The 10,448-nt window shown below is 41.5% G+C and overlaps 1 protein-coding gene across 7 annotated transcripts in view; it reads right to left on the bottom strand.

The window, feature by feature from the left end:
* Positions 1 to 568: 568 nt before the first annotated feature.
* Positions 569 to 10,448, bottom strand: part of LOC122759200 (rho GTPase-activating protein 44-like) — a 57,340-nt gene continuing 47,460 nt past the window's right edge. For 2 of the 7 annotated variants that reach the window (XM_044013863.1, XM_044013866.1), the window contains 3 exons: positions 8,314 to 8,429; positions 6,570 to 6,953; positions 569 to 3,703 (listed from right to left, as the gene is read on the bottom strand). In XM_044013863.1, coding sequence (XP_043869798.1) covers positions 3,546 to 3,703; positions 6,570 to 6,953; positions 8,314 to 8,429 — 658 coding nt within the window. In that variant the 3' untranslated portion in view covers positions 569 to 3,545. Of the gene's footprint in view, positions 3,704 to 6,160; positions 6,214 to 6,569; positions 6,966 to 8,313; positions 8,430 to 9,298; positions 9,821 to 10,448 lie in introns of all 7 variants that reach the window. The other 5 variants (XM_044013864.1, XM_044013865.1, XM_044013862.1 and 2 more) reach the window with 4 other exon arrangements.

Below are 10,448 nucleotides of genomic sequence, written 5' to 3'. Positions count from 1 at the left end.
GTCGATCAATTTACTTATATAAAAATAATAAATACAACCACATTTAGATAGGACCAAAGATGAGACGTCGTTTCATATGCATGATTTAAAAAAGCATGCTGCTGAACTTCACACAGGACAATGTCTATCCAAAGACTTTTTCCTCCCACTACAATTAGACACTTCAAATACCTCTCTCTAACCCCTTTTTACCTGAAACTATGTCCACAAGACACACAACCTGCCTGCATCACGACCTATGAGGTGAACCCATCGTCTATCACCGGCACAGTCACCGGCACATACACACTATTTTATTTTTTTCAAAAAAGCAGGGACCTTCATCGTTTAGTGCCTCAAAGAAGCGATAACACTGGGACACTGCCGCTTTGACTGTCTCTGCTCAACAGGGTTATTGTTAATAAAGTTGTTCTTGATTACTGTATGTATGTACAAGCCTTGATCGGAGGACGCGCTTTTAGTATAAAAAACAAAAGAGCAGCAAAGTGTTCTAGACAAAGACAGGACAGACCGTTCACCTCAGCACAGCCAATAAAAAAAAAAAAACAGAACAACTTATTAAAAATCATTTGAGGTTTGCATGTAGTCTTTTAATTAAATATTAAAATGAAACTGGTACTGATACTAATTTTAAGCTGTACTAATGTGAACTATGGAGTGGAGTAGCTGAAACAGCTCCAGTTCTGTGCAGATTTACTTTTTTTCTCTGTCCTATGTAACAGAAAATGTTGGAAAAATCACTAACAGCTGCTTTAAATTGCAGAAGAGGCAAAAAAAAAAGCTTTTGAATTTGGTGATTTTTCTTCTTTTAAAACCTTTTTTGTATGCACAAACGTATTTTATACAACAGACATCAGTGTGTTAAAGCCAGCTGTCATGTCAAACACGATGGAGACACATAACGATGTCCGCCTGCAGCACAGCCACTGTCAGCTGTTTTATTTTGAAAATCTACAAACTAGATTTAACCTGGAGCTTACGTCAGTGCCATGAGATCTATTGTAAAAAAAAAAAAACAAGTGTGTTACTGTGCGTATTCTATTGTTATTGAGTGTTATTTATGTGGCATGACTTTGCTATAACCAGCAACAATATATTATATGTACAGTATGTTATACTGTTCTGTATTCAACTATAGTTTTTAATACAGCATTTGTATATATCTATTTCCCTCTTCTCTCTCTGTATATATATATGTATATTTAAATGTCCCCCTTTCAGTATGTACAGAACATGTACTGTATGTACAGAGGTTGAGTATTTACAACATTATTACAGTTTCAAAACAAAGAGGACGGTGGATGTTCTCAGGACGATAGTTACAAATCTGGACAAGTCACAAAACGAAACACACTTCAAGGCAAACAACAACCTGCTGCTGCTGCTGCTGTCGTATGCAAACCTGGTTTCTCCATTTCAATGCTTCCTGAAAAGGTTTTGATGCGACAGCAGGGTCTGAAAAGTCTGGTCCCTGTGTTTGAACGCTCTCCTCAGGTCAGATTCACGCGTGGTGGAAACACAACGTCACAACTAACTCAGACCCCAGTACAAAGTATTCAGAAATATATCCGTATAAATACTCTCGTCAAAATAAACACACATATACACACATATACATTATTTGCACTCCTTGCCTCCGGTTTTCACGAGTGCAGTCCAAAAATATCGGCATCGTCGGCTCCTAGAAACTGCAGTGGGGCTGAAAGTGAAACTGCACTGTCAGAGAAAAGTGTGCTTATGTTACCACTGGAGCTGCAGGGCTTTGTTTGAGACAGAAATAACACAGTTTTTCTAGGAGTTAGTCTAAACAGTGGTCCTTTTTTATTGTTAGAGGACATGATACCTCAGGGCATGAGGACTAATTCTTGTGGCTCAGGCAAAAATTCTCCTACACTGAGCCTAAAGTGTGCCACCAGAGTGCTTATAGACATTTAGTCATTGAAATGATAATAATTACATTTTTGGTCATTAAAAAACTCATTTAATAACATTTAGTGCAGCTATAATCAATGTTTGAAAAAGCGTTATGTGTCTTTTAGCTCCCTCGTGTGGCTTTACAACCCATACTTGTATGTAGACTGTATGTGTTGGATGTGTAAAGAGTCTGCAAACACGTTTGTTAGTATGTATGCAAAAGTGATGGTTTACAGATCAGGCTGCACATTAATAGCCAAAAACAAAACAAATCAATTCAGGTTTAAATAGGAATGGATAGATAAAAACAAACATCCTTACTCTTAGTCTGTCTTTAAATGAGGACTTTATCATTTCATTTTAGACATGGAAGTTAAAAACTGAGTCTGTAAAGACATGTTTTACTATTTTGTGATCACTTTAAACTCCTAATTTGATTTAAAAGTCCTGGTGGCACAGTCCAGGCCCTGTTTTCTTTCTTGAATATGAAATTAAACCTTGTTTGACACAGAAAAAAAATCTGTGTAACTTTCCTTGCTGCCAAATATAATTGTGATTAATCACAGGGATTATGTAAGTATTTGTTTTAGGCTTCCTTTCATAAACTGTTTCTATCTCATACATTTAATAGCTCCCTATAGCCGTGATGATTATATTCTATCTGAATGAAGTGTAATCTTTATGGCTCTCCTGTGGGTACAAAATATCATCTGACTTGATTTATAACGTTAACGAGTATAGTTACTCCAGTATAAACAGTAAATACTCAGTGAGTGAGTGATCATCGGATGCCGTGTAAATACAGAGATGACTGCACATTTAAACCTCTTTGCAATCTGTTGGTTGTTTTCCTAAGTAGCTAAAACATGCGTTGTTTTATGCTCCATGACACCAGCAGTGCAACATCATATCGTAGATTTACCACTTGAATCACACACTAACAAAATACACATACGCACGCGCACGCACGCACGCACGCACACACACACACACACACACACACACACACACACACACACACACACACACACACACACACAAAATGACATACTCACAGTGCAAGCTCAAGTGAAACAGAAATTCTGGGTTGTGGCCACTGCATGGCAGAGCAAGACATTTCAACGGATGCCCCTGAGGAATGAAGGAGGAAGAAAGAAGAAGACAGCCTATGGTATTGGCAGGACAGATGTACAGTACCGTGTTGCTCTTCTGTCAAAAAGTCTCTCATGAGAAGCGGACGTGGCAGCAGCAAAGAGCACTCATTCCTCCCAGCTGCCTGTTTCCTGTCTCGTGTGTGTGTGTGTGTGACACTAAAGGCAATGTTTCAAGTGAATCAAATAAGGCGAAAAACAAACAAACACAAACGCTTAAGTTAAAACAAACAAGGTAAAAAGTCCCCGGACCACAGTGTCACCAACACCTCATGTGATTGTGACTATGGATATTTCTTTTAGCTATATTCACGTTGTTCTCTTTTTTTTATTCTACTTCTTACAGGTGAGGTGTGATGAGAAACAGCTGGAGAGGTAAAAGTTCAATGAGGGGGGTTTCTGAGTGACATCAGTAGCATTGTGTTTCATTACATCAGCCGGTGGGTCTGTGGAAGGGGTTGGGGGTGGGAATCGGTGGCATCATAGCACTGTGCTTTCAGACTCTTCCTCCGACTCCGCTCTGTTTCTGGTGAATTCAAGCAGCGCTGTCGAGTTCCTGAAGGAGGAGATGTGGGGCAAGTCAAAAATACCGTCCAGTTCCATGTTAATGACGGGGATGTCCAGGTTGCAGAGAGAATCTGACGGAGCAGAAAAACAGGCGATGAGCAGACGGGAAAATAACAAATAATAATTTGTGTGGAAAAAAGAGCGAAGAAGAGTGACACGGATCATTCCAGATGAGGGCTTGATCGATGCTGGACAACTTAACGCGTGTGAGTCATGAGCAGAAACAGGATATAAAGATGGACTAAAACATCTGGATCCCCCTCTGATGTTCTGGCTGCAGGACCAAACTAAAAAAAGTCTAATACATGCCTGCAAATTTTCCTAATGATAGTTCCGGTCATTTTACATGTTTACATCTGATAAGTTTGGTTTTCATTTGTAGTTTGATGCTATAAAAACAGGCCAAGACTTTACTCAACAGCTGAGAGTAATGATTTTCTAATATGCCAAGGCACACTGGATTAGCACCTGGATGACAGGAGTGTCACTAAGGAGGTGTATCTGTGGTTTTAAATCGGCGCTCTCTCCTGTTGACGCTTCACTGGCTATTGATCATGAGGTAGTGTGAACACAGCGAGGTTAAATATTTTGTTGACTGCATCGATGCCTAGTTTTTCTTCGTGTTACTGCAGTCTGTGTTATCATAGAATCCTATGGAGTGGTGGATCTACAGTGATTTAAGAATGCACATCACCAGTAAACTATGTTTACGCTATCTGTACCTCCACTTTTAGGAGAAAGTGGAGATGTGTCGTCCATCTTTATATTCAGTCTCTTGTCATCCGATGTCCAAACCATTTTTACAGCATGAAAAAAACATAAAATGCATGGCGGCAGGGAGCGGGGCGGGGTCAATATACAGTACAACACAGATCTTTATATTAGGCAATGACAAATTAAATAAACGTTATGCATCACATGTTCAAACATGACTCGACAAATCTCGTACTGAAACCCAAAAGCCCTTGTTTCAGTCTTTGCAACCAGGCTGTAGGGACTACAGGCCACAGGAGCATTAGTGAGGTCCAACACTCATGTTCGGTAATAAGGTTTGTTTATCACAGAGGTGCTAGATGATTGAAGGGTTTGAAGTTCCTGTGTGTAGCTCAGCAGATAATCTAAACACCACTATACTGAGGCACAGTCAGAAGGTTTATATGCACAGTTTAATCAAGCTAAGGCCATAGTCTGACTAAGGCGAGCAATCGGACAACTTGCTGAGTCTGAGTATACACGTGGAGAAGAAAATCGACTTATTGGCCATGGCTGTATCTTTCTTAAGGCTACTGTGTATTGAATCAGTTTCCTGTTGACCTTTACGTCACAGAAAAACAAAGAGTCAACGGCGAGATGGATCATGCTGTAGTTCTGTATGTTTCGTACCTGCTGTACATAATCTACTTAATCATGATATAAATTAGATGGAGCAAGGCTCTTGTGGTTGCTGTGCAAAGATGCCGCCGTATGATTTCCAGCAACAATACTGCAGTTTATACATCGTCTCCTTCTACTTTCGGGGTCAAAGACCAGGCAGAAAATGTTGCTGCATTCGCAGAATGCCAAGTCCAACTCCAGTCTGACTATACATGCCAGAGTAATCGGACTATGAATCCCATTATCCAGGTATGTTAGTCTGACTCAGACTAGCTCGATATTAGTGAGACTAATATGTTTACATGACATTAAGAAAACCAAATTATTGTCTTAGCCTGACTAAAATCAGACTTTTAACATGCATGTAAACACACTGACAGAGAGAGTGACGTGGAGCTGAATCTAATGGATGTTTGGTTAGATTTAAAAGTTGCGCACTATAGCTTTAAAAATTATATAGCATTTTAATAACCACTATCAAAACCCCAAACCCTTACTGTCACTGTTATTGAACATGGTGAGCTCACTTTTATAAGCAATAAGTTGTGCATTTTTGGTTGATCTCTGGTGTCAATTGTGAAAATGACGACAGTCCACAGTGTAATAAATGTAATGGACAATGTGCACAGACAGGGAGGTGTTGACTGAGGAACAGCAGTGGGCAGGGAGGCACACCATTGTGGAGTGGACTGGGAGTGTGGATGGGGGTCAGTGACTGTCAAAGCTGGGATACAAGGTAAAAAAAAAAGGTGTTTGCCTCAGTCTGTTTAGTGTGGACAGTAAGCCATGCATCAGTCTCAGCCACCATGCAAAGGCCAACAGAGGGTGGACTGAACCCAGCAGCTATGCGTCGCTACATACATGAAATAGAAGACATGTATGATATGTAACATAAGTGGCTTTAAGGGTTAAGTTTACTTCAGTAGATCCCCCCAATATCTACGGTGCTGCTGTGGCTGTGGGTCCACGAGAGTGACACTGCCATAGAGGCAAAGCAGTGAATCAGATCTCAGTCTGATCCAAAATCTGCACCTACTGGCAGCTTTACTCTCTCGTGAGTTAGCACCACGTTTGGAGAAAATGGCAAAGGGATTGGTTTGGGTTGAGGGGAGTGGAAGCGGGGTGAGGTTTTAACACGGGAACTTCCTGCTTACCCTACAAGTCCCTCTCACACACAGAATCACACTGAACCTCTCGCCTCATACTGCTGTAAGTGAAACAATAAGAGCAGCGAACAAGAAGGGAAAAATTAGACATGAACACGGTTAGATCCTAACTGTGTATAAAAGGAGCAATAAGTCCATCAACAGCTAACACTGAATCAGTCTTACAGCAGATTTATGATAAAGTGATAATATTACAGACATAACAAAGACATTTATATAATTTAAATAAACCTATGATTATTTGTAAGCAACAAACTAATGTAGGTGTACTAAAGTATAAAATATAGTTGTTGTATAGTGTGAACACTTTCTACATGTTTCATTTGTTGAGTTAATCCATATAATTTATGTGACCAGTCATTAATATATATGGCATAAAGCATTTTTGTTACATTACCTGTGGACATGCTTTCTCCAGAAGACAAACCATCCAGGAGACCTGGTGAATTCTCCAGTGGCTGTGGACTGGTGCCAGGGGTGGAGGGGGGCTGAGGAGGAGGTAAGCTGGGCCGCTGGCGAGGCGGCTTGGGAGTTGGCCTGGCCTTCGTAAGAGTCCCGGCCAGTGAAGGTGGAGAGGAGAGGGAAGGCATGGTGGCTGTCTGAACCTGACCCGGGGAGCCGATGGTGGCGTATCCCTGGGGGTAGGTGAAGCCGTACGGGGAGGGGGTGCTGGGGGGAGTGGGCGACAGACTGACTGGAGACGGCTGACCTGTCGAGTGGTCAGACATGGCTCCAGTCTGACAGTAAGGGCCTTTAGGTGGGGTTGGAGCCAGTTTCTTTGCTGTGGAGACACCAACAAGAAAAAATATACACCTTCATCATCTAAATATGAACAGACTGTGTTGATGTTGTTACACCTGTGTGTAACAGCAGTCTTTCAGAGGCTGTGTGTGGATTTTACAGCTTTTATATTACTTGCAATGCAGTACATAATGCATATCCATGTTTATTTCTATCATTGCACCACTGTACATTACTGTACATTCTGTATATATATTGAAAATTATCCCCACCACACTATTGTACATACTGTATATTTCCGCAGTAATTACTCACAATCTGCACCACTGTATAGTCTTTATATTTACACATACCATATAATCACAGCCCAGTGTATATATCTGTAGTAATAGACATTCATGAACACACACATCATTCTATATAATGGCACTTTCTGTGTACATTGTAATATATTTATTCTGTTACTGCTTATGCACTTCTGGTGAGATGCAGTTGGCATTTCGTCAATTTAAAGTTTATGTCTTATTTCTTACAAAATATACGCTAAGATAAACAATAAAACCCTGAAACAAGATAAATGATAAAAATATATAAGCAATGCATGCATAATAAAAACAAAGGTATCTTTGTCAACCAGTGCTGAAAGCCAGCAAGACGAGATAAATCTTCAGAAGTTTTTTTTTTTTCTTAACTCTTCAAGGGTCTGGGTAGCTCTTACCTATAATGGAAGGCTGTTATTTAATCCTTGTGCAGAGTAGCTGAAGTGCCAAATTAACTCGAAAAGCAGACTTTAATTGAACAAAAACCTTCGGTTGTGACTCCCTTTTGCTCATATTTGGGATCTTTTGTTTGATACTCAGGTTTGATAATAATTGTTCATTTTTTAATTTTTTTTTGCAATATCATGAGAGGAAACACTGAATAAAAGGGAATTACAACAGATTATAGACTGACAAGGAATGATCTGCCCTACACATTGAGATTACAATTAAAATTACATTAAAATGTTTCAGAATAAAAAGCTTATTAATCTGTTATATATACACAGAAAGATCTTTATAAATTGATTACATTACTGGTAAAAGCTACATGAAGACTTTTTGCTTTAAATCTGTTTACTCTAGTTTGTGATGCGGTGGCCTTTATGTTGACGTGGCAGCCCAAAGATCAATATTGTGGCTTTTAAAAACAAGTGATTCTGGGGCTCATTCAAGCTCTAGACTGATGTGAAAATGAAGGGACATTTACATAACAAAGTGCACGTCAGGAAAGGGCTCTCCACTGCCGACAGACAAACAGACAAAGTCTAAAATGGGATTGTTTCAATGGCCGAGCATGGTTCAAATGACAACATGATGGTACACATCTAAAAGAGTGAGATGTGCAGGTGTCCTCATTACCTCTCCTCAGGGAGTGTGGGCTGTGCTCAGAGTGTTGAGACTGTCCACCGGAGGTCACTGTTCCCTGGATTCCCTTCTGTCCAATCACTGGGGACAGCTCCTTGTTCTTCAGAGTGCTGAGGAGAAGATGAAGGACAAAGACACACATTTCTCTTTTAAATTAAAAAGTTGCTCTGTGCATTTCATGCAATAATGTGTCCTGTTTCGGTAAGAAGAAATATGAGCTAGTTCAATGTCAAGCGGCCTGAGTGACCACTGCTGCAGAAGGACATTGTCTTGCACGTATTGTTGTGCAGCAGAAGGACAGAAGAGAATCCCAAATAAGCCCTCATGGCTTAATGGATTTATCTTATTTTTTACAGTGCAGCCAGAATGCCAATGAGAAGTGTGGCCTGAAGGTCAAGACATAATCTGACTGACTGTAGCTTTCACTCTCAGCAGATGAGACATAGATGGATGATTGAAGCTGCTGGGATTTAAAGTCAGGACGGAGCAGTGAAGATGAGCATCTTTGGGATTTCCTGCAGAATTAAACATCATGACAATGCCAGTAACCAATCCTGCTTTCCGCGTTGTTTTGCTGTGTTATAATTCAAGGTCTGATCTTGCAGGGCTCTACGGCCCCGCTGGAATGACTCATTAACGCCCACTTTTATAATGGTATTCACTAAAACCTTTGAATTTCCTTTGTTGCCTGGCAACCAGCTCCTGAATATCCTGGCAACATGGAAAGTTATGGGTCGTATATAAGCCTATTACATTAAACATGGATCTTATAATGGAAATCCTAAAGCAAACTGGTTTCCATGACTGATGGACACAAAACAGAGGGAGAATTGTCTGTAGCAGTTGGGAGAATCTCGGTCTCAGCCGTCCCCTTTTCTCCTCATCTCATTCCTTTTCAAGTTTCTTTCGGTCCATGTGGGGCCTCTCTTCATTTGTGTGTTAATTGTGCTGGAACAAGATGAACTGCGGTTGTATTTACCTAGTCAGCTTGGCTCCTCTCTCTCGGCTACAGGCACACGCTGCCCATGGAGGGGGAGCGGATAGTGGGGTGTTGGGAGGTTTGGGGGAGCCTAGGAACAGATCGTGACGAGTAAGAACGAGCGGGGGCTTGATGTAAAGGGTGGAGCCATTCGTTTCAGACAGGGACGCATGCAGAGCATCGGACAGGGCGGCCTGTTTGGGAAGGTGCAGGGAGCTGGGGTTGGAGTTGACATCAAGCTGCTGAGGGGAAGGGCAAAGAGAGTGGGTGAGTGGGGGTGGGCTGTAGCCAGAGCAGCGGAGGGGAGGGGACAGGCCGGGAGGCACAAATTCAGGGCTAGGAGCAACAGGACGCATACCCGGAGGTGCTCGGTTGAAGAAATGGTGGTGAGGGAGTGAGTAGGAAGAGCAAGAGGAGGAGGAAGAGGATGAAGAAGATGGATAAGGGGGAGGTGGCTTTTCCTCCTCAGGGGAGGGGTAGGCGTAACAGGAGTCCGACCAATTGGAGGATGCATCATCTGAGCTGCAATGATAAAAATATCAAAGTTTCATGGGAAACTGATCAGGTCTCCAGAGGCTAAAATGCTGTGAGGGCAGGTGAACACATTCGTTTGAAGAGGTAAAGGGAAGTTGGGTCAAGTTCAGGTGTGGTCCTTTACGAAGAGGGAATATCAGGTGATTTGCTGTGTAAAACAGGTGCAGGGAGGGCTCTGGAGTGAAAGAATACGTGCTCATGAAAACCCCTGTGATGTTCAAATGAAAAATTAAGTCAAACAGAAAAGTCCCTTGCAGGGAACCTGCAACAATGGACGGTTATGCTGCTAATGTTGCTTGAACTATTGGCAGAAACAAAACAGAAACATAACTCATGCACATGCACCATTTCCAGTGAACTATGGATGAACCTTTTCCCACATACTCTTATGGTAAACCAAGTGGAATCTACAGCACCATCATTCGAGCAAATAATTAACTCCCCGCATGGCTCTGAAAAGAATGAGAAAACATTTTTTTAAGAAAAGAAGAAACTCTAACAACTTGAAATGGCAGGCTTCACCCTGAGATGCGACACTGGGGTTCACACAGAGGCTTGGTGAGAGAATGAATTTCATGGGACAGCAATAGACAAGAAAACCCGCGGGGAGAGCAGA

Source organism: Solea senegalensis, linkage group LG18, assembly GCF_019176455.1.
Source record: "Solea senegalensis isolate Sse05_10M linkage group LG18, IFAPA_SoseM_1, whole genome shotgun sequence".
In the NCBI taxonomy this organism is placed as follows: Eukaryota; Metazoa; Chordata; class Actinopteri; order Pleuronectiformes; family Soleidae; genus Solea; species Solea senegalensis.
This window is presented reverse-complemented; position numbering and strand designations above follow the sequence as displayed.